The sequence below is a fragment of the Pipistrellus hanaki genome (genome assembly GCF_964339955.1).
Source record: "Pipistrellus hanaki genome assembly, chromosome: 5".
Lineage (NCBI taxonomy): Eukaryota > Metazoa > Chordata > Mammalia > Chiroptera > Vespertilionidae > Pipistrellus > Pipistrellus hanaki.
This window is the reverse complement of record NC_140507.1, coordinates 70,149,599-70,176,316: the sequence shown is the minus strand read 5'-3', so window position 1 is coordinate 70,176,316 and position 26,718 is coordinate 70,149,599. Positions and strand designations below refer to the sequence as shown.

The window sequence follows — 26,718 nt, the reverse complement described above, 5'->3', positions numbered from 1 at the left end:
TAGGAAGGAGTAAGGGCGCCACCGTGTGGCCAAGGCACGGAGAGGCGCCTGACAACTTCAGCCCCTCATGAATGGTGTCAGATCTGCCCACTTTTACCCTTCACCCCAAGGTCCCCCCAACCAGGTTCACACCTTTCAGCCCTCCTGTCACCTCCTAGCACCGCATTACTGGTGCAGGTACTGTCATTTTCGGATTCTGCCAGCCCTGGGTCTGGCTTGTCTGTATCCTACAGTGTGTGCTCTAATGGCAGCAGCAAGGGAGCAGCTGAATTCACCTAATCAGAGGCTAATGAATGGTTTCTGGACAGCAAATAAGAAAGAGAAGAACAAAGAACCATAGGACGGCAGGAGCTCAATTCAGGGGATTTGGCCTGCAGGTCAGCACAGGAGCTTCCCACCTATACTGCCTGGAACCTTTAGCCGCCAAGCAAAGGGACAACGGGGCTCGTATCACCCTGCACACCTGGCCTCGCTGCAGGGAGTCACTCAGGTCCGCAGCCGGAGCCCCAGGTGTTATAACGCCTGCCCAGCTCCAACCAACCTCCTGAGCTACAACGGGAGAGGGGTAGAGAGTCAGAAACATCGATGAGAGAGAATCATGGATCAGCTACCTCTTGCACACCCCCTACTGGGGATGTGCCCGCAACCAAGATACATGCCCTGACGAATCGAACCTGGGACCCTTCAGTCCTCAGGCCGACACTCTATCCACTGAGCCAAACCGGCCTCGGCAATAAAAATATTTTTAAAATATATTTTATTGATTTTTTACAGAGAGGAAGAGAGAGGGATAGAGAGTTAGAAACATAGATCAGCTGCCTCTTGCACCCCCCACCACCACCACTGGGGACATGCCCGAAGCCAAGGTACATGCCTTTGACCAGAATCGAACCCGGGACCTTTCAGTCAGCAGGTCGACGCTCTATCCACTGAGCCAAACCAGTTTCGGCAATAAAAATATTTTTAAAATAAAAAATAAAAGAATCAGTGGAAAAATATCCTCACTCCTTGGGTGAAAAATTAAAAAAACACCACAAATAACACAATGAGATACTACCTCATGCCTGTCAGTGTGGCTCAGGAGAGTTGTCCCAGGCACCAGGAAGTCACAGGTTTGATTCCCAGGGGCGCATGTGGGAGGCAATCAGTCCCTGTTTTTCTCTCACATTGATGTTTCTCTCTTCCCCTTCCCACCTCTCTAAAACCAATTTAAGAAAGTGGTTGTCAGCAGCTATCTTTAAACAGTGTGTTCATTTACACTTGAATGACTACACCTTTTGATAGCCTAAGGGCAAGTTTACATATAAACAAGTTTGCTTTTCAATTCCCAGGGCAGAAAAAAACAAGGTTTAAAATGATTAGATTTTAAAATTTATTCTTAGAAGTGTAAAAGTTTATTAATTAAAAACAACAACAACAAAAGGAGATTGAAAAACCTGATGAACAATATTAGCTGTTGATTGTAGTAGAGTCGGTGGTACAGGAGGGGAGTGGACTGACAGTTCTCCGGGAAAGGAGGAGTGGTGGATGCGGGAAGAGACTGAACATAAACTGTGCACCTATGGATGAGGACAATGGGGGGTGGGGAGGGGGCGGAGGGTGGGGTGGGAACCTGGTGGAGGGGGGAAGAAATGAGGAACCTTTGTAATAATATGAACAATAAAGATTGATTTTTTTTAAAAAAAGTGGTTGTAACATAGGATTTAAAAAATAATAATAAATCAACAAATAGCAAGAGTTGGTGAGGGTATGAAGAAAAGGGAATCCTCACGCACTGTTTTTTCGGATTATAAAATTTTAAATAAATATATTTTATTGATTTTTTACAGAGAGGAAGAGAGGGATAGAGAGTTAGAAACATTGATGAGAGAGAAATATCGATCAGCTGCCTCTTGCACACCCCCTACTGGGGATGTGCCCGCAACCAAGGTACATGCCCTTGACTGGAATCGAACCTGGGACCTTTCAGTCTGCAGGCTGACGCTCTATCCATTGAGCCAAACCAGTTTCAGCAAGGGACTATAAAATTTAGCTGAAGACAGTTGCAGCATTATTTACGATGGCCAAAATATGAAACAACCCAAGTGCCCATCGATAGGCAAATGTACAAAGAAAATATGGTGCATATACAATGGAATATTACTCAGCCACGAAAAAGAATGAAATCTTGTTATTTGCAACAGCATGGGTATCATGCTAAGCCAGAGAGAGAAAGACAACTGCCATATGGTTTCACTTCTGATTAAATGAATAAACAACATAGAAAGAAAAACATGCAGCCTGATGGGATGCGGGAGGGAATGACTTTATTGCTCCTCGGGGCCCCGCCCCTCAGGGTCTCCCGGGGAGGCCACGCCTCCGTCCATGACGCTGTCGATCCAGGCCGTGTAGCTCCCCACGCGAGTGTAGATGCCTGGCTTCTTGGGGTCACCACACACGCGGGATCCTGAGGTGACCACGCCCTCGGCCACGCCGTTGCACACCAGAGGGCCCCCAGAGTCACCCTATGTGAGAAAGGGCAGTAAGGGGGGCATTTATCCCCCCTGACCCCTCAAGAGCCCCCACGCCCTCACCCTCCACACCGGAGCTCAACCGCTGCCATTCCCGCTCCTCCCTCCAGCCCCAACCTGGTTCCCCGCCCCCGCGTGCCAATCCCTCAGGCCCCACCCGCCGCCGCAGGCCCCACCCACCAGGTCCCTGCCCTGCACACCCCACAGCCCAGTGCCCGCCTTCCAGGCCCCGCACCTTGCAGGTGTCGCGGCGGCGGTGGCTCTCGGCGCACATCATGCGCTTCGTGACGGTGCCGTCGTGGAACCTGCGCAGGTTGCAGGTGGCGCGGTCCATCACGCGCAGCAGCAAGTGTTGCAGGCGGTCGGGCCGGCGGCCCGTGTGGCTCACTACGCCCCAGCCGGCCACGTCGCAGAGCGTGTCGGCGGCCACATCGCGGTCCTCGCGCTGCCAGGGCAGCAGCTTCACCTCGGGGCCCAGGGTGGCGTTCTCAGACAGCTGGGGGCGGGGCGAGGCGGGGGTCAGGGCTCAGGGAGAGCAAGCAGCAGCAGGGGCTGTGGCTGGACTCCGTGGGGCCGGTAGGGGGAGGTGGGGAGCAGGGTTGGAGGTTGTGGGGGGGCCATGCAGCAGCAGGGGCTGTGGCTGGACTCCGTGGGGCCGGTAGGGGGAGGTGGGGAGCAGGGTTGAGGGTCACGGGGGGAGGGAGGGCATGCAGCAGGAGGGAGTGCAGCCAGACCTGCAGCAGAAGGAGGTCGTGGTCGATGGTGTCCGGCCCGCTGCCGGGGTGGGGCACTGCTCGGAGCACATCGAACAGGCGCTTGGATGGCTCAGGTTCCGACAGGGAGAGCGCGCCCAGGAGCACCTTCACCGTCTCATTGGGCCTGGGGCTGGGGCGGGTGCAAGTCAGATCCACATCCCCGACCTCTACCCTGGCCCCCGCCCCCCCCCCCCCCCCCATCGCCAGCTCCACTCACACGTCCTCCAGGCAGTGCGCGGCGCTCAGCACCCACTGCTCGGCCACCAGGAAGCCGCCGCACACGTGCGTGCCGTTCACCTGCACCGACGCCATGTAGGGCCACTGGCGGGACTGGGCCTCCTGGCCGCCCAGGATCCGGCCCCGGGGCTGTGCCGCTGGGGGCAGGCAGGTGGGTGTGAGGACCCCACGGGGGGCTGCAGCCCAGCCCTCAGAGGCCCCCGCAGGCCACCCCAGCCCCCCTCAGGCCTGGAATCTCACCATCGGAGCCCCCACCCCAGGGTCATACATTCAGATGGCGGGGCAGGAGGGGGCAGGGGGTCGAACAGCAGGGTCTGGGGCTGACTCCATTCTATATACGGAGCCTAACAGCTTTGATTTAAACATAAGAAAAGCGGGCTAGACGGAGCCAACACTCCGGGCAGCCCCTGGCCACGCGGGCCGCCAGTTTCCGTGGCAGAGCTGGGTGTTCTCACTGTGGGGAAAGCTTGCGTGTCAGATCCAAGTTCTGAGAATGCCCAGCGTTCAGAGCCTTCTATTCCCCTGGGCGCTGCCCCCTTTCTGCCTATCTAGGAGGGCTCGGGGGGCAGTCCCGTTGGATGGAGGGGCCCCATGGCTGACGACCCAGCAGGCTGGTGCCCCCCTGCTGCCAGCCCAGTCCCAGGTCCACGCTCACCACACAGGGCCGCTCCCAGAAGGACCAGAGCCACCAGGCGCACGGGGAGGCCTGCCATGGCGCTGCTGTGGCTCGACACTGACCCCGCGGGGCCTGGGACGCTCTCATGAGAGTGGGAGGAGGGGCGGCTCCAGGGGGGGGAGGGGCAGCCCTGTCTGTCCAATGGGGGTGCCTGCCAGTTTGCCCCCCTCTCCTTCTGCTGGACTTTGCACCGTGAGGGCTGCCTCCCGCCTCTGTGTACCTCGCCACAGCTTGTAAACAACTCACTTCCTCGTTTCCCCTCCCCCCTCCCCCTTTTCCCCCCTGCACCTCCCTTCTTTGTCTTCTTTCTCCAACTTGGAGAGGAAATTGGGTGGGGGAGGGAATAAGGTCACCCTACACCTTGTCCCCATTGCTGTGCCTCTGGGTCCTGGCACCCAACAAGCAGAGTGTTGGAAAGGTGGTGTGTAGGGGCAGCTGGAAAGACTGTGCCTTCAACAAGGACATTTTAACGGAAAGCTCAGGGCTGCCTTCAGGTGTGGCTTGATCCAGGCACCTCGAACAATGTCAGGTCTTTGCCGTTAGTCTCCCCCTTCTTCCTCGATGGCTTCTCTCCTCACCAGGATCCCCTGTTGTGGCCGCAGGAACCCCAGACTCAGCGGGCTCCTGCTCCAATTCCCCATTGTGCGCACCAGTGTCTGCAGGCTGCCTCTGATTGGCTGAGCCTGGATCACGTGCCCCAGAGGGCTCCTTCCTGGGCCCAGGAAGACAGAAGAGCGTTACAAGTCAGTCATGTCCCCTCCTCGTCCCCTCTCCCCTCCCCCCTCCCCCCAGGGCAGCAACTTCCCCGAGGCTGGGGGATGCCTTGGGAATCTTCTGCTCGGCTCCTCCCGGCTCGTCAGAGCAAAGGGCTGGGGTTAGGGAGGACTTGTCTCTGTCACCCAGTGAAACCCCAACCACTGGCTGCTCCCTTCCCAGACAGCTCCAGAGGTTCAGAGGCAGCCACCAAGTTGCCCAAAGGCAGAGCTGGGACTCGAACTCAGGCTCCTGAGAAGGGCTCCCCCGCTCCACGCCTCCACTTTTTTTTATTTTTTTATTTTTTTATTTTTATTGTTACAGAGAGGAAGGGAGAAAGAGAGCCAGAAACGTCAATGAGAGAGAAATACCGACCAGCTGCCTCCTGCACGCGCCCCCCCCCCCCCCCACTGGGGATGTGCCCGCAACCAACATACATGCCCCCGACCGGAATCGAACCTGAGACCCTTCAGGCCGCAGGCCGACGCTCTACCGCTGAGCCAAACCGGTTGCGGCCGCACCTCAGGGGCTGGAGGTGAGCCAGCACGGCTCAGACGGAGAATGATTTCCGCACCCGCCAGCGCTCAGCAGACCCCGGCCCCGGCGCCGGTGTCATAACCACTTCAAGGCGAGCTTCATCGGGTGTGCGTGAGCTTTCCGGGAGGGAAACCAGGAACGGCCGGGGGCATCTCTGTGTGCCAGGAGGAGGGGAAGGAACTTCTTACCCCAAAGCCCTGGTTTTGCTGCCCCCTGGTGGCAGCATTCTCGTGCGATGCCCCAAACACTCTCCTAACTACTTTTTTATTTTTTAACAATATGTTTTTATTGATTTTTTACAGAGATGAAGGGAGAGGGATAGAGAGTTAAAAACATGGATGAGAGAGGAACATCGATCAGCTGCCTCCTGCAAACCCCCTACGGAGGATGTGCCCGCGACCGGAATCGAACCTGGGACCTTTCGGTCCACAGGCCAAAGCTCTATCCACTGAGCCAAACCTACTCCTAACTACTTCCCATCTCCAACGGCACAACCAACACACACCCAGACACATTGTACAAAAGAGAAGGCTTTTATTCTGTCAGATGCTGCATCCTGCAGCCTGGATGGGCCTGCCCCGGGGCAGGGGAGGCGGGGGGCCTGGGCAGCCCTTCCTAGTGGCTCCTGCTCGCAGGGTCCCCGGGGTGGAGACGAGGGCGGCCGTCGTGTTGGCGGATGACGGAGTTGATCCAGTCTGCGAACTGCGCCACGGGGGCGAAGGCGTCCGGGTAGTAGCCGTTGCCGCAGCCTCCGCGGATGAAGGAGTCGATCCCGTGGATCAGCTCGTTGCAGACCAGGGGCCCGCCGGAGTCCCCCTGTGCGGGGCCGGGGGCGGTGAGCAGGCGAGGCCTCCCTTCGGGGCTCGCGGCGAGGCCTCCCTTCGGGGCTGGGAAGTCCTCCCGGGTTCTGGCTCGCAGTCCTGGTGGCCGTGGCCCCCACAGGCGGGGGTGGGCGCGGAGAGGGGGTGCGGGTGGAGGGGTGCGGTACTCACGAAGCAGATCCCTGCGCGCCGGCGGGGCACCAGCGTGCACACGTTGGTGGAGGGGCAGAGGGCGGTCACCACGGTCACGTTGAGCTGCTGCAGGACGCGGGCCGCTGGCTGGTTTGTGCCCAGCCGGCCCCATCCCATGGCCAGGCAGCGGACCCCGTTGCCCACACGTTGGCCCTGCTCGGGCAGCCTGGCCACCTGCACGTTGGCGTTGATGGTGGCTGAGCCGTTGAGCTGCAGGGGGCAGGACAGGGCATCGAAGAGTCGCATGGGGCGGGGGGGGGGGGGGGGGGGGGCGACGCAGCCCCTCCCGGGTCTGTTTCCCCTCGGAGGCCCCACGATGGACCTGGGGTTTTATGGAGCAGGAGGGCCACCCTGCGGGATGCTCCCCACCCCGAGGGTCAGTGTCCCCGTTTGTGAAGTGGAAGCAACCACAGTGGCTCGGGGAGAACTCGGACATGTCTTGAGCGCAGGAAACAGCAGGCACCAAACTATGGGCAACACCCGTGACAACCAGCAGCTCTGCCAGCCGCGGGGGAGGGACGCTCCTCCCACCGGCCGGAATGTGGGGGGTTCAGGGACTGTCCCCGCCCTCGGCCGCAGGGCACGAATAATCACAACCCTCTGCTGGCGGACAGCTGCTCAGAGCACTCTGCGTCCTCCTGTTCACGCGCTCAACAACCCTCAGGTGGGGCTTATTTCCCAGGCGACGCGGGTGGAGACCGAGGCGCAGAGGTGACCTCCCCAGTGAGAGCCAGGTGTGCCCCCCAGTCTGTAGCCCTTCTCTGCCCGCCCCACTCCTCAGCCCAGGACTTTATGCCTGCCCGGGCCTCCCTGCCCCACCTGGGCCCCCCGCCCGCCCGCCCGCCCGGCCGGCCACCCCCCACCTGCAGGAGCACGATGTCGTTCGCCAGACTCTGGGAATCGAACCCGTTCTCAAAGATGCGCTGGACGCCGAGCAGCTGCCGCGTGCGCTCTCGCCGCCCCAGGTTGTGTGCCCCCAGCACCACCTGCACTGCCCGGAAGTTTCTGCGGCAGAGCGGGTGCGGGAGGGGATTCGAGGTGGCTCTTAGAGACCCCAGAGCCCAGGCCCATGCCCACGGATGCCTCCCCACCCAGGGCTGGTCCTCGGGCTCCTGGGCCGAATGCCCCCTCGCAGGCCTGGCGAAGCAGGTGCATCGATGGGGCGCCCGGGAGGAGCCCAGACCCTGGTCTCACCCCCCTCCACCCCCACTCCCCGCTTGGACAGACGTGGGGATGGAGGGAAGAGGGGAGGCAGGCTCAGGAGTCACTCACCTGCCGTTCACACAGTGCGCAGCCGACATGACGAAGTTGGGGGCCACCAGGGTCCCCCCACAGAAGTGGCCTCCGCGCTGCTGCAGGGACACCATGAAGGGCCACGCGTGGGGCCGGGCCTGCCGGCCGCCCACGATCTCGGAGGCCAGCACGGGGCCTGGGCACAGACGGCCAGGATGGGGCAGTGAGTGCCACGGAGGAGCCCACCCCACGGGCCAGCTGGCCTTGAACTCACTCCCACAAGAACCTCCGGGTTGGGACTCTCCACGTGCTTGCCACCAGATGAGACGGAGGTGCAGAGAGGACAGGGGCCTGCCGCCACCCCCTGCCCGGGCACAGCGAGGTCTGAGCTTCCTCTGGCTTTGGAGTGCCCAGGGCGCGCCCACTGACCCGCCCCGCCGGGCTCACGGGCCCCTCACCACGCTGAGCCTCCGTCTCCTCCTCTGGAAATGGGTCTCCCCATCCAGCCCCCTTCCCGTGAGGGCGAACGTGGAGAAGCAGGAATGGATGCCCAGGGACGGAGGGATGGACGGACACGGGGCTCCACTCACCGCCCAGCAGCACGGTCAGCAGGAAGGAGGCCAGGGCGGGGCCGGAGGGGCTGCGGCTGTGGGCCATGATTGAGCGGGGGCCCCGGTGTCTCTGCCCCCTGCACCCACCTGGCCCTCTTATAGCCCGAGCCCGGGGCCGTTGCATTGCCCCACGCAGGGCCAGGTGTCCCCACTTCCTCTCTCCCCCCCCGGGAATGGGTGAGGGTGGTGACGGGAAGAATGGGGGTGATGGGTGCCAGGGGCCTGGGTTGGCTCCGGACAAAACTCAGGACACACATTTGAAAGTCAGACTTAAAAAAAAAATTTTTTTTCTTTTTAACTAAGTGTATTGGGGTGACATTGCTTAATAAATGATATGTTTCAAGCATGCAGTTCTGATACATGCAGTCTGTGCCCACCACCCAAAGTCAAGTCTCTGTCACCTTATATCTGACCCCCTTTACCCTTTCCTTCCCCCAAGCCCCTGCCTCTGGTGACCACCGTACCGATGTCTGTCCGTGAGTGGTTTTTTAAATATATTTTTATTGATTTTGTACAGAGAGGAAGGGAGAGAGATAGAAAGTTAGAAACACCGATGAGAGAGAGTCATCGATCAGCTGCCTCTTGTACACCTCCCACTGGGGATGTGCCTGCAACCAAGGTACATGCCCTTGACCGGAATTGAACCCGGGACCCTTCAGTCCCCAAGCCGACGCTCTATCCACTGAGCCAAACCGGTTTCGGCCGTGAGTGGTTTTTTAAAGCAGTTTGTTTCGTGTAACCATGTTCCACATGTGGCCGAGAGGAATCACAGCTCTGCCGCAGTGGGGGAGGGACGGTGTCTCCCTTATCTAGAAAGCTGGCCGTCATTTATCTGACATTCGCACGTAACTGGGCGTCCTGTATCTTTGCTAAATCTGGCAGCCCTGGGCCAAAGAGTGTCGTCTGCTCGCATGCCTCTGTCTGTCTGCTCAGAGCGCTGTAATAGCGGGTGCCCCCAGTGCGGCCCTGACCTTCCACAGGGGATGGGGGCTGCGAGGTTCCATGTGAGATGAGGAAGCTGGTGCACCCTGAGGCCTCCCCTGTGAGCCTTCCCAGCGACATGGGAGAGGCTGGGGTTTGACTCAGGCCCCACAGTCCGCGGCCGGATGGTGACTTGTTGCTCACCTCCCTGCGTCTTGGGTCTCCCTCTCCCGGCCTGGCCTTCCGGCCTCCCCGTGGCTGCTGCTCACAATGGGGAACTCATTCCCATTCCCATTCCCACGGGGGGCGCTGTTAGCCCCTGGCCCCCAGCGGAGGTTCTGGGGAAGAGCCCCCTCTGCCCCCGGACCCCCACCTCCCGAGGGTTCACAGAGCCCCCTCCGGCCTGGGGAGGGGGCTGGGCCATGGATGTCCACTGAGGCTTGAGAGCTCCTGTCTGGGGTGTGAAGGACTCGGGACAAACAGTGGCGAAGGGGCCCCCAGGGCCCAGCCCCCATCGCGGCCCCCCCCCCCAGCCCTGTTCCTCTTCCCACTCCCCCAGAATGCTCCAGCTGCAACGGCCGGGGCCAGGGCTGTCGCAAGAAGCAACGTTCTCCTGACCAGGAGCTGGGTTCACGGAAGGGAACCAACGGATCCATCGCAGGAGCCGGCGGGTGGGGACGTGGATGACGCCCGGAGTCTGTCTCTGGGCCTCCCGCGCCCTCTGTGGCCGCAGGCAAACGGACCCCATAGCTCACCACTGAGGAGATGGCCCTGCTTTCCCAGGGCCTGGCACACGGCGGGCGCTCGGTGCTCCCCTCATCCCTCCCTCCGTCAGATGCCTGTCCCCTGCCCTCCTCCCTGCTTGGCAGGGTCCCCACCCCATTGTGCTAAATAGACCACAGAGCATTCAGTGTGCACCTACTGTATACACAGCCCCGTTTCCAGTCCGGGGACGAGGGAGAGTGTAGGGAGCCATGTCTTTGGGGAGGGGAGGGGTGCTGTGGCTCGGACAGGGAGACCCCGTGTAATCAAAGCTGCATGTATTGAGCATCACCTGTATACTCTGTACACACATCTCATAGTTGGTCAAGCCTCAGGACTCTGGGTTCCTCTCCTGGCTCGGCCACTTGCCTTCCACATAGTAACTTCAGGACACGGACTTCACTCGCCTGTGCCCCCGTTTCCTTGTCTGTAAAAGGGAAGTTATAATAATAGATTCCATTGTATAGGATTATCCCCGAGGCTGGAGTGAATGAGCACGTGGCAGGTTCTCAGATAAGAAAGTGAGGACCTTTTAACCATTAACCACCTCCGGGAGGGTGAGGCGGGCAAAGGCTGGGAGGCAGGCGGCGAGGCTTCTCGTTTGCAATCGGAGTCGTGGTCACAGGGGCCACTCCTGTGCAACGAGGAACGCGGCTTCCAAAGGAGACAGGTGCACGGTGGAGACCCGGGTCACCGGCAGGGAGAAAACATGGTTCGAGCACCGCTCCCCGCCGCTGCGGACTGGGGACCTCTGAGCGTAGGGACTGGCACTGGGGTCTGGGGCCCCTCGCAGCACAGACGCACACGCCCCTGGGGCTGCTGGGGGAGCCCTTGCTCCCCGAGGCCTCCCAGTTTGCATGTGCGGATCATCCTGCTCGTTACTCTCATGGGCTCGTCATTTCCTGAATCCACTCTAGGGCCCCCAGCCCCCTGGTCCTCAGCTCCTAGCCCTGGGTTTGGCCTTGGCTGTGAGAGCGCCCTGGAACCATCGTTCACACACAAGCCCACAAAAATCCAGCAAGAGGCGTTTGTGGATCTTCCTGTTCCCGACATTCCCTCTAGCAAACCTCTTTTACCCCCAATGCTGTGGTGTGTGTGTGTGTGTGTGTGTGTGTGTGTGTGTGTGTGTTTTAATACATTTCTATTGATTTCAGAGAGGAAGAGAAAGAGCTAGAAACATCGATTGGCTGCCTCCTGCAAGCCCCCCCCCCCCCAAGTGGATGGAGCCCACAACCCGGGCATGTGCCCTTGGCCGTAATCAAACCTGGGACCCTTTAGTCTGTAGGCTGACACTCAAGAGGCCAAAGAGCCACACGCATGTGGCTCTCGAGCCGCAGTTTGCCGACCGCGGGGCTAGGGCGATGTGGGTTTTTATAGAAACCACTTCCTTGCCTTGAGCCCTGGGAAGTGCAGGGAATCCCAGCATCCCCCTGCCGCTCACCAGGGTGCATTCCCCAGGATGCAGCTGTGTCCCCCGTCTTACACATGTTGGCTGCTGGAGCCGCTGCTATAGCCCAGCCCTAGCCCTGACCCTGGGGTAAGGTGTGCAGAGTGGCAAAAGGGGGCAGGCCCGGCATTCTCACTCTTGCTTGGATCTGTATGCTGACGCCAGGTGGTGGTAGAAGGAATCGATACGGAAGAGCTCTCTTCCAGTCCAGTCCCGTCTGTCCGTCTGTCTGGTGAGCAGGTTGGCCCTCCCTCTGAGCCTCATTCCCGTGGCTACTGGCCTACAATGAGCTCTCCCTCCTCCTGCCCCAGGGCTCTTCTCTAGCCCCCTACCCGCCCCCATTCATGTCTGTGGCCCTGCGTGCTCCAGCCCCACCACCTGCCTGAACCCTCCTCCCCCAGCCCCTTGGCCGGCTCCATTCCAGCCACAGGAAGCTCTTCCTGTTCCTCTGCCCTGATCAGCCTCCCTCCCTGCTCCTGCTCAGGCACAGCTGCCTCTTCCAGGAGGCCTCCCTGATAGCCATCCTGCCGGCCCCTGGCTGAGTCAGGAGCCTGCAGGCCTGGCACTCCACGACATTATTATTATTATTATTATTATTATTATTATTGAATATATTTTATTGATTTTGTACAGAGAGGAAGGGAGAGAGATAGTTAGAAACATCGATGAGAGAGAGTCATCGATCAGCTGCCTCTTGCACACCCCCTACTGGGGATGTGCCCGCAACCAAGGTACATGCCCTTGACCGGAATCGAACCCGGGACCCTTCAGTCCCCAAGCAGACACTCTATCCATTGAGCCAAACCGGTCCCGGCATATTTTTTAAACACATTTTTATTGACTTCAGAGAGGAAGGGAGAGGGAGAGAGACAGAAACATCAGTGATGAGAGAGAATCATTCACTGCTGCCTCCTGCATTGGGGATGGAGCCTGCCACCTGGGCTTGTGTCCTGGCCAGGAATTGAACCAGGTCCTCATGGTTCATAGGTTGATGCTCAATCACTGAGCCACGGCAGCTGGCCGGCTCTCATGCTGTGACAGCCTGGCCGGTCCTCCAGCAGCCCCCGGGCTGGAGACACAGCGGACACGGCGCCCCCTTCCTGAGGGTGAGGGGGGGGGGGAGCTCTTGGCTCCCTTTTCCAGACAAGGAACCGGAGACACAGACACGGGCATCGGCCTGCCCGGGGCCACGCGGGTGGAGCCGGATTCGAACCCACGACTCTGGGCTCTGGGGCAGTGGGACTCCTGGGACCTGGGCCCTACACTGGCTTCGAGGCTTCTGTTCCAAAACCCCCTCCGAAGTCTGGGGTCTGGAGGCTTGGGTGCGGGGGGCCCTTGGGAAGGACAGACAGGAGCCGAAGGAGGGTTTCAGTGTTTTATTGACGTCAGCGTGAGGCTGGGCGCCGGCTCCCTTCCCCCCATGAGGGCTTGTTCTCTGGCCTCAGCCTGTGTGTGTGGGGGGCGGGGAGGGGCTGGAAGAAGGGGCTTAGCGGCTGCCCTCACCGCCCCCACCTCTCAGCACAGACTGGATCCAGTCCACATAGAGGGAGACGCGCGCGAAGAAGTCGGGGTACTGGCGGTTGGCACACTCGCGGATCAGGAAGGAGTCCACGCCCTGGAGGACGCCGTCGCAGATCAAGGGGCCGCCAGAGTCGCCCTGGGAAGGAGGGGACGCTGGTCAGTCGCCAGGGTGTGGCTACGGTAGCTGGTGGCAGCCTGAGGCCACTTAGGGGTCACATGTTTCTCCGTGCTGGTGACCACTCAATGGTGACCAGACCGTCCCGCTTCCAGCGGAACAGTCCTGATTTTCAACAATTTTCTCCCACGTCCCACGGCTTTTTGAAAACACCTCGGGACACGGGAAAGAATCTTTCCGATCTTTCCTATCTTTCCAAAAATCGGGACTTTTTTTAAAACGCCTCGGGATGCAGGAAAAATTGTTAAAAATCAGGACTGTCCCGCCAGAAGCGGGACGATCTGGTCACCACTGAGTGGTCACATGAGAGAGGAGGCCGCTCAGGAGGGCGGCGGGCACTCCCTGCCCTGCTGTAGACCTGGGCCCGGAGCGAGCCGGGCTGGTCCGAGAGGCGCCCGGCGAGGCCTCCGGGTATGACAGGAGCACCCCTGGGTGCCCGTGGGCGCCGAGGCTGTGCCCATCACTGGCTGCGCCCTCTCAGGGGTGCTCCCCTCTTCCCGGCAGGAGACCGGCTGCTCAGTGGGGAGGAGGTGGATCTGAGCGCTGCCCCCCCCCACGTGCCTCCCGCGGGCAGTGCCCGGAGCCCTCGCTGCCGTCCGCAGCGGCCCGGGGCCAGGCGCTGGCAGGTACGTACGAAGCAGATGCCGGCTTTGCGCCGGGGCACGAAGGTGCACAGGTTCTCCTGCCGGCACAGGAAGGTGACCACGGTGACGTTCAGCTCCTGGAGGATGGGGGGCAGCGGGTCCGTGGTGCCCAGGCGGCCCCAGCCCATGGCCAGGCACGGGGTGCCGTGGGGCAGCTGCTGGCCCTGCTCCGGGAGCTGGGCCACTGCGACCTGGGCGGTGAGGTTGGCGGGGCGGTCCAGCTGGGGCAGAGGGAGGGTCGGGGGCAGTGAGAGCCTGTCTCCAGGCCCCAGAGCGGCCCTTTTCACTCACACACACACACACACTCACACACACGCACACATGCACTCGCACATGTGCGCACACACACGCATGCACGCACGCACACACACGCACACACACGCACGCACACACTCACACACACGCACACACACATACACACACTCACACACACGCACACGCACGCACACACGTACAAACACACACATATACGCACGCGCACGCACGCACGCAGGCACACACATGCACACGCACACACACACACGTCCGCCCTGACCGCCCCAAAGTGCCTCCTTCCCTCCCACTCACTCTCAGGTTCTCCCTCAGGGGTCACCTCCTCCAGGGAGCCTGTTGGGATTGATCCTCCAACCCCCACCCCAGCCCCGGGCTGCTTTCCCTTCTCTGACTCCATGGGCCTCTCTTAGGTAGTGTTTGTCCCTGTGGCCTTCCTCCTCTCACAGCACTCAGTGAGGCCACCTCTTCCCCCAGCCTCCCTCGGAGCTGGCCTTTCAGGGAGGCGGGGAGGCAGGGGAACGGCGAGAGGGTGAACCGTAAATCAGGGGAGGGTGGCCGTCTTTCCACGAGGGCCGTGCTCGGCAAACTCATCAGTCAACAGAGCCAAATACCAACAGCACAACGATTGAAATTTCCTTTGAGAGCCATATTTTTTAAACTTAAACTTCTAACGCCACTTCTTCAAAACAGACTCTCCCAGGCCGTGGTATTTTGTGGAAGAGCCACACTCAGGGGGCCAAAGAGCCGCATGTGGCTCGCGAGCCTCAGTTTGCCGACCACGGGTGTAGGCGAGGGCAGCTCTCGCAGGGAGGGCAGGCTGGCGCTGAGGTTGGGGCTGAGGTGTTGGGTGGGTGGGTGCTGGCACGGGGCGCGGCCAGGTCAAAGGCAGATGGGGCTTCGAACTGCTGCCCGTGAAGAGGGTGTGAACGGCCCTCTGCTCAGCAGGCCCGCTGCGTCCCAGGCTGAGTCCCGGCACCGGCCGGGGCTGGCGTACAGTCGGGGCTCAGTACGTGTTTGCTGAAGGTGACGAGGGGTGCCGCCCGCCCACCTGCAGGAGGAGGATGTCGTTGTGGAATCCCTCGGGGTCGTAGTTGTTGGAAAACACGCGGACGACGGAGAGACGCTGCTGGCTGGGCTCCTCGTTCTCCAGGTTGTGGGCCCCGAGCACCACCCTCACCAGGGCCTCGGGGCTGCGGGGTCAGGGTGCTTAATGTTTGCCGCCCCCACCCACCCATTCCTCACCCCATGGGCACGCTGAGCACCAGAGGCAGCTCCCTCAGTTACAGCCTCCCTCAGAGGGAGCGCCCCTCCCCCCTCAGACCCAGGGCCCCCTCCCCCCTCGGACCCGGGAGGGCCACCTCCCCCCTCAGACCGAAGGAGGGCACCTCCCCCTCAGACCGAAGGAGGGCACCTCCCCCTCAGACCCAGGGCCCCCTCCCCCTCAGACCCAGGGCCCCCTCCCCCCAGACCGAAGGAGGGCACCTCCCCCTCAGACCCAGGGCCCCCTCCCCCCAGACCGAAGGAGGGCACCTCCCCCTCAGACCCAGGGCCCCCTCCCCCTCAGACCGAAGGAGGGCACCTCCCCCTCAGACCCAGGGCCCCCTCCCCCCAGACCAAAGGAGGGCACCTCCCCCTCAGACCCAGGGCCCCCTCCCCCCAGACCGAAGGAGGGCACCTCCCCCTCAGACCCAGGGCCCCCTCCCCCTCAGACCGAAGGAGGGCACCTCCCCCTCAGACCCAGGGCCCCCTCCCCCTCAGACCGAAGGAGGGCACCTCCCCCTCAGACCCAGGGCCCCCTCCCCCTCAGACCGAAGGAGGGCACCTCCCCCTCAGACCCAGGGCCCCCTCCCCCTCAGACCGAAGGAGGGCACCTCCCCCTCAGACCCAGGGCCCCCTCCCCCTCAGACCGAAGGAGGGCACCTCCCCCTCAGACCCAGGGCCCCCTCCCCCTCAGACCGAAGGAGGGCACCTCCCCCTCAGACCCAGGGCCCCCTCCCCCTCAGACCGAAGGAGGGCACCTCCCCCTCAGACCCAGGGCCCCCTCCCCCCCCAGACCCGGGAGGGCCCCCTCCCCCTCAGACCCGGCAGGGCCCCCTCCCCCCTCAGACCCAGGGCCCCCTCCCCCTCAGACCCGGGAGGGCCCCCTCCCCCTCAGACCCGGCAGGGCCCCCTCCCCCCTCAGACCCAGGGCCCCCTCCCCCTCAGACCCGGGAGGGCCCCCTCCCCCTCAGACCCGGCAGGGCCCCCTCCCCCTCAGACCCGGCAGGGCCACGGGCACTCACATGTTCTGCAGGCAGTGAGCAGCGGTCAGCACGAAGCTGGGGTGGATCAAGGTGCCCCCACAGAAGTGGGAAGTCAACATCTGCAGGGACGCTATGTAGGGCCGCGAGTGGGGCTTAGCTGCCCGCCCGCCCACAATCTCTGAAGCCCATGCTGCACCTGCGAGCGAGCGAGCGAGGAGCATCAGCGGGGTCACTGCCCCTGCCGCGCCCCTCCCGCCCCCTCCCAGACACGGAGTCCAGTGCCCCAGAGCCCCGCCCTCGAGGCATTCATCCCCGCAGCACAGGGGTCCTGCCCTGCTCCTGCTCAGCCTCCCTCTGTGCGGAGAGGGTGCTGGGCCGGCTGGTGAGGGTGGATGTTCCCCTGGGCAGACGGGCGAACGGACGTGTGGCCCCACTCACCGCCCAGCAGCGTGGCCAGCAAGACAAGGGCCAGGGCAGGGTGGGAGGGCCGGCGGCTCGGGGCCATGGTCGGTCGGGGCTCCCTTGCCTCCCCAGCCCCTCTTATAGCCCGAGACCTGGCGGCCGTTGGGGTTGCCCCACACCTGGACTGCGTGTCCTTCCTCCTTTCAACTTGGGCCGCAGGGAGCTGGGGGTCAAACCACACTCCAGGGGGACAGGGAGCACTGGGCTCCGGGTTCCAACTCCCTGTGAGTAAGAGGAACTCCTGCCCACCCCAGGCCGGGCGCATGGACGCGGGCCAGCGGGCACGGGCTCAGAGGGCGCACTCCGCTCTCCGCGCCTCCCCGCAGGCCCCTGTGGCCTGAGGGGGCTGCTGTGAGCCGGCTCCTGGGACAGGAAACAGCGTGGGGCCACGGAGCCCTGTGCCCTCCTGGGACCCAGAGGGCTCACTGTTCCCTCAAAGGCAGAGTTCTTCCCGGCTGGTTGATCCCCAGGGGACACAGCCTGGGGCAGTGACTGTGACTGTCAGGATGGACTGACTGGGGATGCTCCGGGTATGGAGGATGTGGGGCCAGAGACCATTCTCAACCCCCCACAACGCCTAGGGCAGCCAGCTCTCCAGGGGTGATCTGCACGTGTGCATACACACACACACACACACACACACACACACACACCAGTGTAAATAGTGGAGAAGCCCTAGTTAATTATTTGGGGACATTTTTAAAATATATATTTTATTGATTTTTTTACAGAGAGGAAGGGAGAGGGACAGAGAGCTAGAAACATCGATCAGCTGCCTCCTGCACACCCCCCATTGGGAATGTGCCCGCAACCAAGGCACATGCCCCCGACCGGAATCGAACCCGGGACCATTCAGACCACAGGCCGATGCTTTATCCATTGAGCCAAACCAGTCAGGGCTATTTGGGGACATTTTGATTCCACTTCCTGCTCACAGTAGCCGCCAGAATAAATCATGACGTTCAGACGGTATAAACCAGGGTGACCCCAGCATCTGTGGCCACATCCCCCTCCCTCCCACTCAGGCTGTTTATTTACACGTGGGCAGCCTCCCAGGACTCAGTGGTCAGATGGTCACGAAACGGGAGTCTCCTGGGGTCCGCGGGGTCCCCCGACCCAGGAGTTAGGAACAGGGCGCTGGCCGTTGCTGCAACGTGGATGAACCCTGCAAACACGTGCTCGTGAGAGAAGCCAGACCCAAAAGGACAGATGCTGTGCGATTCCGTTTATGTGAAATGTCCAGAACACGCAGATCCAGGGGCAGGAAGTGGGCTGGCTGGTGGTTGCCAGGGCTGGGGGGGGGAGCCGGGGAGTGACCGCTGATGGGGAGGGGGAGTTCTTTTCGGGGCCATGGAATGTTCTGGGACTGGGTAGAGGAGGTGGTTACAGTTACACAATATTGTGGATGCATCAAATATCACTGAATTGTTAACTGGGTGAGCCGTACGGTTTATTAAAGTATATTTCAATAAAGCTTTATTTTTATTTATTTATTTTTTAAATATATATTTTATTGATTTCTCACAGAGAGGAAGAGAGAGGGACAGAGAGCCAGAAACATCAATGAGAGAGAATCATCGACCAGCTGCCTCCTGCACACCCCCACTGGGGATGTGCCCGCAACCAAGGCACATGACCCTGACCGGAATCGAACCTGGGACCTTTCAGTCCACAGGCCGTCACTCTATCCACTGAGCCAAACCGGTTTCTGCTCAATAAAGCTTTAACAACAACAAAATGAAACGTACACACAAACCCCGCTGGGTAACTCACCCACCCCGGGGAGCCTCCCTGGAGGGTCTCGGGGTGCTCCTCTCCCAGCGCTCTGCTCCGGGTGCACGCTCACCATGGCTGGGGGGCCAGGCAGGGGGGGTGCAGGGCGGGGCTGCCTGGAGGCCCAGGGGATGGGGTGTGGGAAAGCTCCCAGGGGGGCTGTGGAGAGCGGGGGGGGGGGGGGGGCAGGGCGATAGGAATGACCCCCTGGCAGGGGGGCCGTGGCAGGCGGAGGGGAAGTGGGGGCTGGAAGCTGTTGCCCTGGCCCCTGTCCATTCCAACCGTGGGTGGCACAACAGGCAACCGCTGCTGCAGGCACCAGGCCTGTTGCATCACCCGGACCGGAGGGAAGGAGAGGGAGCAGGAGGTCCAGCCTGCAGCCTCTCCGTCCCGGCTTCTCTCTCCTCTCCTCTCCTTAAAGGAGAAAAATATGGCCCTCGGCGGTTTGGCTCAGTGGATAGAGCATCGACCTGCGGACTTTAGGGTCCCAGGTTCCATTCCGGTCAAGGGCATGCACCTTGGTTGCAGGCACATATTCTTTTTTTTTTTTTTTTTTAAATATATTTTATTGATTTTGTACAGAAGAAGGGAGAGAGATAGAGAGTTAGAAACATCGATGAGACAGAGTCATCAATCAGCTGCCTCTTGCACACCCCCCACTGGGGATATGCCCACAACCAAGGTACATGCCCCTGACCGGAATCGAACCCGGGACCTTTCAGCCCCAAGCCGACGCTCTATCCACTGAGCCAAACCGGTCTCAGCTGCAGGCACATATTCAATGGGGAGTGTGCAGGAGGCAGCTGATAGATGTTTCTCTCTCATCGATGTTTCTAGCTCTCTATCCCTCTCCCTTCCTTTGAAGTGGTGGCGTTAGAAGAAGTTTAAGTTTAAAAAATGTGGCTCTCAAAAGAAAGTTCAATCGTTGCGCTGTTGGTATTTGGCTAGGTTTAATAATGAGTTTGCCAACCACTGCCCTATGCCGTTGGCTCCCCCACCCTGCCACCCGGAAGTTGGTGTCGGCTTCCACCGCGGCGCTCTGCCCGGGCAGTGGTCCCAGCGCCACACTGCTGTAAGGTTGGCTTCACCCTCCAGCTGGGGAGGGAAACCAAGTCAGGAGGGACTGGACCCTCATGGGGCCCCGTTGGGAGCCAGAGTGGCAGCGAAATAAATTCTGGTCTGTAAAGTGGTTTGGGTTCAAGTCCCAGCTTGGGCAGTAACCTGCTGTGGCATCCTGGCCCGGTGTCTTTACCTCTCTGGGCCTCTGGTCCCTGCACCATAGAGAAAGAATAATCAGCCCTAGCCCTAGCCAGTTTTATTTATTATTAAATAAAAATATAATAATAATAATAATAATAATAATAATAATAAAAGAATAATCAGCCCTAGCTGGTTTGGCTCAGTGGATAGAGTGTCAGCCTTCAGACTGGAAGGTCCTGGGTTTGATTTCAGTTAAGGGCACATTCCAGGGTTGCAGGCTCATCCCCAGTAGGGGGTGTGCAGGAGGCAGCTGATCAATGATCCTCTCTCATCATTAATGTTTCTCTCTCTCTCTCTCTCTCTCTCTCTCTCTCTCTCTCTCTCTCTCTTATCTCACTCTCTCTCTCTCCCCTCCCTTCCTCTCTGAAATCAATAAAAATATATTTTTTAAAATGTGGGCATGTCTGAAAATAAAAAATCATGATATCCAGTGTTGGTAACACTATGGAGAAAGGGGCAGTTTTTATTTAATTCTGCTGGTGGAGAGGGTAAGTATTGGTCTACCTGGGAGAAACTTTTGCAGGACACAGATACAAAGAAGCTCAGTGTAATTCTATCTGGAAACAACTCAAGTGGCCACCAACGGAGGCTAACTAGGTGGTTGTGGGATGTCTGTGCGCTTTGCTACATGATGTGATCGACCACGTGAAACGCAGGCTCTCTGCCTGAGCCCTCAGCCTCTGCCCGTCCACCCGTGCCACCCCTTTCCCCACCGCAGCCCCAGCAGGCCATCGGGTTCTCCTGAGGATCCAGCCATCCTTGCTGACGCCCCTGATGGAGAATGTCTGCCGGGCACTCTCTCAGCCTCAGGTCACCGGCCCCAGCACCACGTGGCAATTCAGGGGCTCCCGGGAGTGGGTGGAACGCAGGAGGGGAAGACACCGGCTGGGGCAGCCCTGGAGGTTTGTGGGAAAGCCCCAACTCAACCTCCACTTCCACCCTGGGACCTGGGCACGGCCTGAGAGCAAGCTTGCAAAGAAGGTGGGGAATTACCGGCCCTGGACCCAGCAGCCAGGATGGCCAGGCCTCCTTCCTTCACAACTGTGTTCCCCTCTGTCCCAGAGTCTCCTGAGCCTCTCTGGGACCCCCCATTTCCCTCTCCAATCCCCTAACCGTCCCTGAGCCTCCCCTCTCATCTACCAGGCACCCCCTGTGAATCCTGAGGTACCTCCCTCCCTGAGAACTCTTCCCACTCTGAGCACCCACCCCTGCAGCACCATCTGCACCCCGTAGCCCCCTCATCCCTGGCTCTGGAAGCAGCTGGCTGCTGTCCACACAAAGCGTGTGGTCCAGGGCACCCTGCAGAGGCGCCAATTCTGCTGCAGAAGGGAGGCCAGGAGCAGGCGCTCCAGTGCCTTAGCCTTCCTGTCCCCCCACCCCGAGGATGTCCACAAGGGGGAGCTGAACCACGGGTGGGGCATTGTGCAGCTTCTCGTCTCATCCCTGCCCCTGGAGAGACACCCCCCCTCCCCCCTTCCCTAAAAAGACAGGTGGCCGCAGGCCCGCTGTCCCTTTCCAGGACAGTTCAGGGCCCGAGCAGTCCCCTGGGTGTGACCTGAGCCAAGTAATTAAGGAACAGGCTGCTGCTCCCTCCCCTCGGGGCCCCTCCCTCTGCAGCCGGACCCCCGGCAGAGGTGGGCACGCCTGGCATGGATGGGCACGCCGGCCTGGCATGGGAGTCTGGGTGCTGGCGTGGCAGGGCAGCCGGGGTGGCTGGGGATGGACCACCTCAGACCTCAGGCCTCGGCATGGGCAGTACCCCCAGCACGGGGTCAGCCTCTCCGGGTGAAAAACAAGCTGTTGCCCAAGGCCTCCGCTGCCAGCTGCTCCTGGAGACTGCCTAGCCCCTGCCAAGTTCTTAGATAGGACAAGGGTCTCAAGGTCTGAGCCATTCTTATCAAATATCGTTCTTACTAAGTGTTAGAATGCAGCACAGTATTTTGCAAATCAACTGTAAACAGAAACATGACAGGAGCCCAACCCCATGAGTATAGCCAACAGCAAAATAGAAAACATGTAATGGACCAAGTGGTGTATATAAGCACCGGCTAAGCCTCCCTTTGGGGAGGCAGAGCTTTAGATGTGAATCTCTGTCTCCTTTACTTGCTGCAAGTAAATAAAACTACTTTGTGATAGCCAACTCTTTTTTTTATGTATATATTTTATTGATTTTTTACAGAGAGGAAGAGAGGAATAGAGAGTTAGAAACATCGATGAGAGAGAATCATCGATCAGCTGCCTCTTGCACGCCCCCTACTGGGGATGTGCCCGCAACCAAGGTACATGCCCTTGACCGTAATCGAACCTGGGACCTTTCAGTCCGCAGACCGACGCTCTACCACTGAGCCAAACCGGTTTCAGCCCAACTCTTGATATATATATATGTAGCCCTGAGCAATCCATGTGCCAGTAGCTCTGCAAGACCTGGCCGCTCAGTGCCCGCTGCCCAGAGGCTCTCCGAGGCCCAGAGGCCCATCTGCGGCCAGGTGTGGAACACTTGCCTCGTCACCAGGGTGACAAAGCAAGCATTCTGCCGGGCCGTTCATGCTACCTGCTCTCAGCGGTTGCTCCCCAAGGACTGGGGGATTCTGGTGGGGATGATAGGACTGGGTGTGGCCATCTTATGGCTATGGGCACCACCATATTTGTGACTGAGTGACAGCTAATTTGCATATCACCCTTTTATTAGGTAGGATATATATATATATATATATATATATATATATATATAATTGATTAACTGCTTTCTGCATGCCCTATACTGGGGATCAAGCCAGCAACGCAGGCATGTACCCTGACCAGGAACTGAACCAGCGATCTCTTGGTTCCTGGGTTGATGCTCAACTGCTGAGCCACCCAGCCAGGCCAAGTCTCATTTTTTTTAATAGAGCACCCCGAGTGGCAAGCCCCTTGAGTTCAGTGCCAAATTGGCAACTCCAGATGGGACCCTTCTAAAAGGATCTCCCCTTGGCCTTGTGTGGACACTCGGCCGAGTGGTCAGCAGCAGCATTCGCACCCAGGACTCATTTGCCTGCATCTCCCCTGGACGAAGCACCTGCTCCATTGGACACTCCCACTTGGTGCCCACCGCACCGGCCGCCTGGTCTGCCTGGTGGCAAAGCCGAACGGACACCTGGATCTGTGTCATTCAGCTCTTCGAAAGGGATGCGGAGACCAGCTCCTGCGGTCTCTAGAATTGGTGTTTCTATTCCTGTTTGGGGTATCGGCTGTCGGAAAGGTAGTTTCGGTTGGTACGTGCTTGGTTTCTGGTTGGTTGGGCAGGAACTTATCTCTGGGACCCCAGATTCAAGGCCTGACCTGGGGCTAACGCTGGAGGGCTGAGGGACGCTGTGAGGCACATCCCTGGGTGGCAATCTCTGGTCTGGTGGTCTGGCCGTTTGTCCTGCAGGAGTGAGAGTTTGTTCTTCGTGTGCACATTGGTGTTTGTCTTGTTCGCCTTCTATGTAAATGTCTCAGCTGTGGGAGACTCAAATTTGATCCCCCAATTTGCAGCCTCTTGGGGTGCATTCTTCAGAATTGGATAAAAAGAGCTTGGTTTAGCCCTGACTGGTTTGGCTCAGTGGATAGAGTATTGGCTGCGGACGGAGAGGTCCCAGGTTTGATTCCGGTCAGGGGCATGTGCCTTGGTTGTGGGCACATCCCCAGGGAGAGGGGTGCAGGCGGCGGCTCATCGATATTTCTCTCTCGTTGGTGTTTCTGGCTCTCTGTTCCTCTCCCTTCCTCTCTGTAAAAAATCAATAAAATACATTTTTTTTAAAATTTTTTAAAGAGTTTATTTGAGCCTTACTGTTGACATATGCCGGGAAGCAGGACCTCAACGGATTGAGATAATGCTCCCAATAAAATACATTTAAAAATATATATATATTTTATTGATTTTTTTTTTTTACAGAGAGGAAGAGAGAGAGGGAAGGAGAGTTAGAAACATCGATGAGAGAGAAACATCGATCAGCTGCCTCCTGCACACTCCCCACTGGGAATGTGCCCGCAACCAAGGCACATGACCTTGACCGGAATCAAACCCAGGACCCTTCAGTCTGCAGGCCGATGCTCTATCCACTGAGTCAAACCGGTTTTGGCAATAAAATACTTTTTTTTTTTTAAAGAGTTTGGTTGATTTGACTTAAATAAATTAAGTGCTTAAAATCCATGAAGAAATATAACACAAGGACTAATGGGGGGAAACTGCCCGTCCTGTTTAAGGCAGCCTTGCTCAAGGCCGGGGTTCTACTTTGGACTTAGGAGGTGTGATTTTCTAAGTGCAGTCTTTTTGTAAGGAGTGCACTTTCTGGAGCCCCTGCAGCCGGGGGAGCTGATGGGAAATGGGGGTGGCGCCCCGCAGCTCCCTGAACAGCCTCCAGGTTCCCTCAGACCAGGCCACACCTCCTTCTCCGAGGAGGGCAAGCAAGTGAGCTCCTGGCTCTGATCCGGGACAAGCAAAGGTTTGGCTGTGGGACTCAGGGGCCAATCTATGGCTCATGATGTACAGAGATATGCTTGGGGTTATATGGGAATAATTACTGGTTTTACCTATGAGCTGTTTGAATAAGACTCCCAATTTATGTATCTGTCTGCCTCTCTCCCCCACTTCATCTGCGAAATCAATTAAGAAAAAGAAGAAAAAAAAAGACTCCCCCTACTTTTCTTCCTCTGAAGGATAGGGGAAAAATTACATGCCACATCTCTTCAAGAGTCTCATTGATATAAAGACATGTTCGCCCGGCCGTGTGGCTCAGTGGATTCGGCACCGTCCCAAGCACCAGGAGGTCACAGTACAATTCCCGGTCAGCACATATCCAGGTTGTGGTTTGATCCTAGTTGGGGTGTGAACAGGAGGCAGCCAATCAATGTTTCTCTTTCACATTGAAGTTTCTCTCTATCTCTCTCCCTTCCTCCCCAAACAATCAGTAAAAACATATTAAAAAAAAAAAAAAAAAAAGGAATTGACATTAAAAGAAAGAAGCTGCTTGAGTCAGCATTAATGGACTTGCAACATGAAGCGAGTAGAATCAACCACATGTATTTTGAGTCACAGAAACCAAAAGGGTGGGCTCTCTAGCCACATGGTGAGGGAGGACGGTGCAAATGACACAAGAAAATGAATTGCTTTCAGGAAGACTTCAGAATGGTCTTAAGAAGCCAGCTCTTAAACCAGGCGTCCGGGGCCTGTCCTGCCTCTCACAGTCCCATTTGTGGGGAACACGGGGGAGGCCCGCTCAGTTCATCTTCTCTAACAGCCCAGACGCCGGAGGACTGCGAGGGGCCGGGATCGGTAACTGCGGTGGAGACTCCGCTGATGTGGGCGTCTGCGGCCAGAGAGGAGGGGAGGGCGGCCGGTGCTCCTGGGAGCAGCTCCTCATGGCACTGCTGACTCCCCTTACTCACCGCCCCCTCGTTTCATTACAACCTGTTTCCACAGCTGTTTCCGGCCTTCACTCTAGTCTTGAGCTCCTAATGTTTCCAAACGGGGGACAAGGGGTGGAGGAGCCACAGTCCGTAAGAGTTGGAAATTGTGGGTTCTATAGACCTCGGGTGGTCTGCTCAAATCGAGGCTCATCCCAGTGCCTGCAGGGCAGCAGGTTTGGGTAACAAAGAGGCAGCGAGTGACGGGTGCTTTCTCCCTGTGTCCTCATTTTCAGACGGGCTTTAAGTCTCTGAATTGCAGCTGTGTGGCTAACTAGGGGATGGTCTCCAACAGGACGGCTGGTTATGGAGGGCCTTGTGCTGTGTGGGGGTGAACAGCGTGCCTCACGTGTTTGACCTCACACACACACACACACACACACACACACACACACACACAGTGTGCAGTCCCCGGAGTGCCTCCTGCCACCACGGGGTGGGGGCGGGGCTTTCCCTGGCCACTGCCTGATGCACAGCTGGTTCAGAAGCTGTGCCAGGACTTCCTCCCAAACCGTCTCCCCTCCCCGGGCCCAGGTGCCTCATGAGATGCAGCTCTCCCCTCGGCCATGTAGAAGCATCTCTGTGCTTGAAAAACCACGGGACACCCACTGGACATGGTGCACAGCGGTCACACCCAGGGTCCGTCCCCCTGGGACGCCTGTGCTTCATCCCGCCCGGATCCTGCCCTCCCCCAGCGTCTTGGGTAGACGACCTGGCGTGCGGACATCTCCCTGAGGGCAGCTGTCCCTCTGCTCCCTCTGGCGGATCCCCCCGGAGTGTGAGTTTGTGAGTGACTTTTGTCAGTGATTTTTAAGCTCTGTGGGTCTCAGCTGCCCCATTCGTCAATAAGGGCCCAGGGCTCAGTCCGTCCCCGCCCTACAGGGCTGTGTGTGGTGAGGAGGAAGGGACTACAGTTAAGAGCTGCCTAATTGTAGGTCAAAAAATTCACTGGGAGCCCTTGAGTTTTCCCTCTCCCTTCTGCCTCACCTCTGATGGCGCCTGTCTCCTGTCAGAGCCGCGCTGCCTCCATCCACTCCTCTTCCCGGGAATCTCAAAACCGAGGGGACCCCGTGACTTTCTCAAGTTGGGCAGCCAGATGGTCTCCCTCCTCTGGCTCGAGGACACACTGGGTCCATGTTCAGCAGAAGAGTTACAGAAGTATGACCCTTGTCCCCATTCCCTCGAAAACGAGAAGTAAAATATCCCCTAGGGGAACTGCTAGATAGGACAAGGGTCTCAAGGTCTGAGCCGTTCTTATTGAACGCCGTTCTTGGTAAATGTTAAAATATATGGCACAGTATTTTGTGGACCAGCTGTAAACAGGATAAACTTGACAGGAACCCAACCCATAAGTGTAGCCAACTGCACAGAAGAAATCCCGCATCCGCACGTGACGGACCAAACAGTGTACCTAAGCAATGGCCGAGCCTCCCTCGGGGAGGCAGGGCTTTGGACAGGATCCCCGGCTCCTTTCCTTGCTGTAAGTCA

General features: G+C 58.8%; 3 protein-coding genes across 5 annotated transcripts; all 3 read right to left on the bottom strand.

Annotated features, from left to right (window-relative positions):
* Positions 1 to 2,289: 2,289 nt before the first annotated feature.
* CFD (complement factor D) lies at positions 2,290 to 5,574 on the bottom strand. 3 transcript variants are annotated; one of them, XM_084886483.1, is made up of 6 exons: positions 5,391 to 5,573; positions 4,757 to 4,890; positions 3,483 to 3,639; positions 3,245 to 3,395; positions 2,746 to 3,006; positions 2,290 to 2,504 (listed from the first exon to the last, which is right to left on the bottom strand). In XM_084886483.1, the coding sequence occupies exons 3-6, from the start codon at positions 3,575 to 3,577 to the stop codon at positions 2,307 to 2,309; spliced, it is 705 nt and encodes a 234-aa protein (XP_084742609.1). In that variant the 5' UTR covers positions 3,578 to 3,639; positions 4,757 to 4,890; positions 5,391 to 5,573; the 3' UTR covers positions 2,290 to 2,306. The 3 variants fall into 3 exon arrangements, with proteins under 3 accessions (XP_084742609.1, XP_084742608.1, XP_084742607.1); XM_084886482.1 differs by lacking the exon at positions 4,757 to 4,890 and having other exon boundaries at positions 5,391 to 5,574; XM_084886481.1 differs by lacking the exons at positions 4,757 to 4,890; positions 5,391 to 5,573 and adding an exon at positions 4,158 to 4,391.
* A 408-nt stretch (positions 5,575 to 5,982) lies between these two features.
* ELANE (elastase, neutrophil expressed) lies at positions 5,983 to 8,419 on the bottom strand. Its single transcript, XM_084886467.1, has 5 exons — positions 8,305 to 8,419; positions 7,754 to 7,910; positions 7,345 to 7,486; positions 6,461 to 6,691; positions 5,983 to 6,284 (listed from the first exon to the last, which is right to left on the bottom strand). The coding sequence occupies exons 1-5, from the start codon at positions 8,369 to 8,371 to the stop codon at positions 6,084 to 6,086; spliced, it is 798 nt and encodes a 265-aa protein (XP_084742593.1). The 5' UTR covers positions 8,372 to 8,419; the 3' UTR covers positions 5,983 to 6,083.
* A 4,397-nt stretch (positions 8,420 to 12,816) lies between these two features.
* Positions 12,817 to 16,900, bottom strand: LOC311623896 (myeloblastin-like). The gene is made up of 5 exons (XM_084886489.1): positions 16,750 to 16,900; positions 16,351 to 16,507; positions 15,117 to 15,258; positions 13,786 to 14,016; positions 12,817 to 13,112 (listed from the first exon to the last, which is right to left on the bottom strand). The coding sequence occupies exons 1-5, from the start codon at positions 16,814 to 16,816 to the stop codon at positions 12,942 to 12,944; spliced, it is 768 nt and encodes a 255-aa protein (XP_084742615.1). The 5' UTR covers positions 16,817 to 16,900; the 3' UTR covers positions 12,817 to 12,941.
* Positions 16,901 to 26,718: the final 9,818 nt, after the last annotated feature.

What these genes read in the sequence shown, in the direction of transcription:
- ELANE (XM_084886467.1), bottom strand. Translation starts at nt 8,371, where the DNA reads ATGGCCCACAGCCGCAGCCCCTCCGGCCCCGCCCTGGCCTCCTTCCTG. An exon ending in GCGCACTGTGTGAACGGCAG is followed by an intron (nt 7,487 to 7,753) that starts GTGAGTGACTCC and finishes GCTCTGCCGCAG; the next exon opens with AAACTTCCGGGCAGTGCAGG. An exon ending in GGCGCGCAGGGATCTGCTTC is followed by an intron (nt 6,285 to 6,460) that starts GTGAGTACCGCA and finishes GGCCCCGCACAG; the next exon opens with GGGGACTCCGGCGGGCCCCT.
- CFD (XM_084886481.1), bottom strand. Translation starts at nt 4,215, where the DNA reads ATGGCAGGCCTCCCCGTGCGCCTGGTGGCTCTGGTCCTTCTGGGAGCG. An exon ending in TCTGGGAGCGGCCCTGTGTG is followed by an intron (nt 3,640 to 4,157) that starts GTGAGCGTGGAC and finishes GCCTGCCCCCAG; the next exon opens with CGGCACAGCCCCGGGGCCGG. An exon ending in GCGCACTGCCTGGAGGACGT is followed by an intron (nt 3,396 to 3,482) that starts GTGAGTGGAGCT and finishes CACCCGCCCCAG; the next exon opens with CCCCAGGCCCAATGAGACGG.
- LOC311623896 (XM_084886489.1), bottom strand. Translation starts at nt 16,816, where the DNA reads ATGGCCCCGAGCCGCCGGCCCTCCCACCCTGCCCTGGCCCTTGTCTTG. An exon ending in GCTCACTGCCTGCAGAACAT is followed by an intron (nt 15,259 to 16,350) that starts GTGAGTGCCCGT and finishes CTGACCCCGCAG; the next exon opens with CCCCGAGGCCCTGGTGAGGG. An exon ending in ACGACATCCTCCTCCTGCAG is followed by an intron (nt 14,017 to 15,116) that starts GTGGGCGGGCGG and finishes CCTCTGCCCCAG; the next exon opens with CTGGACCGCCCCGCCAACCT.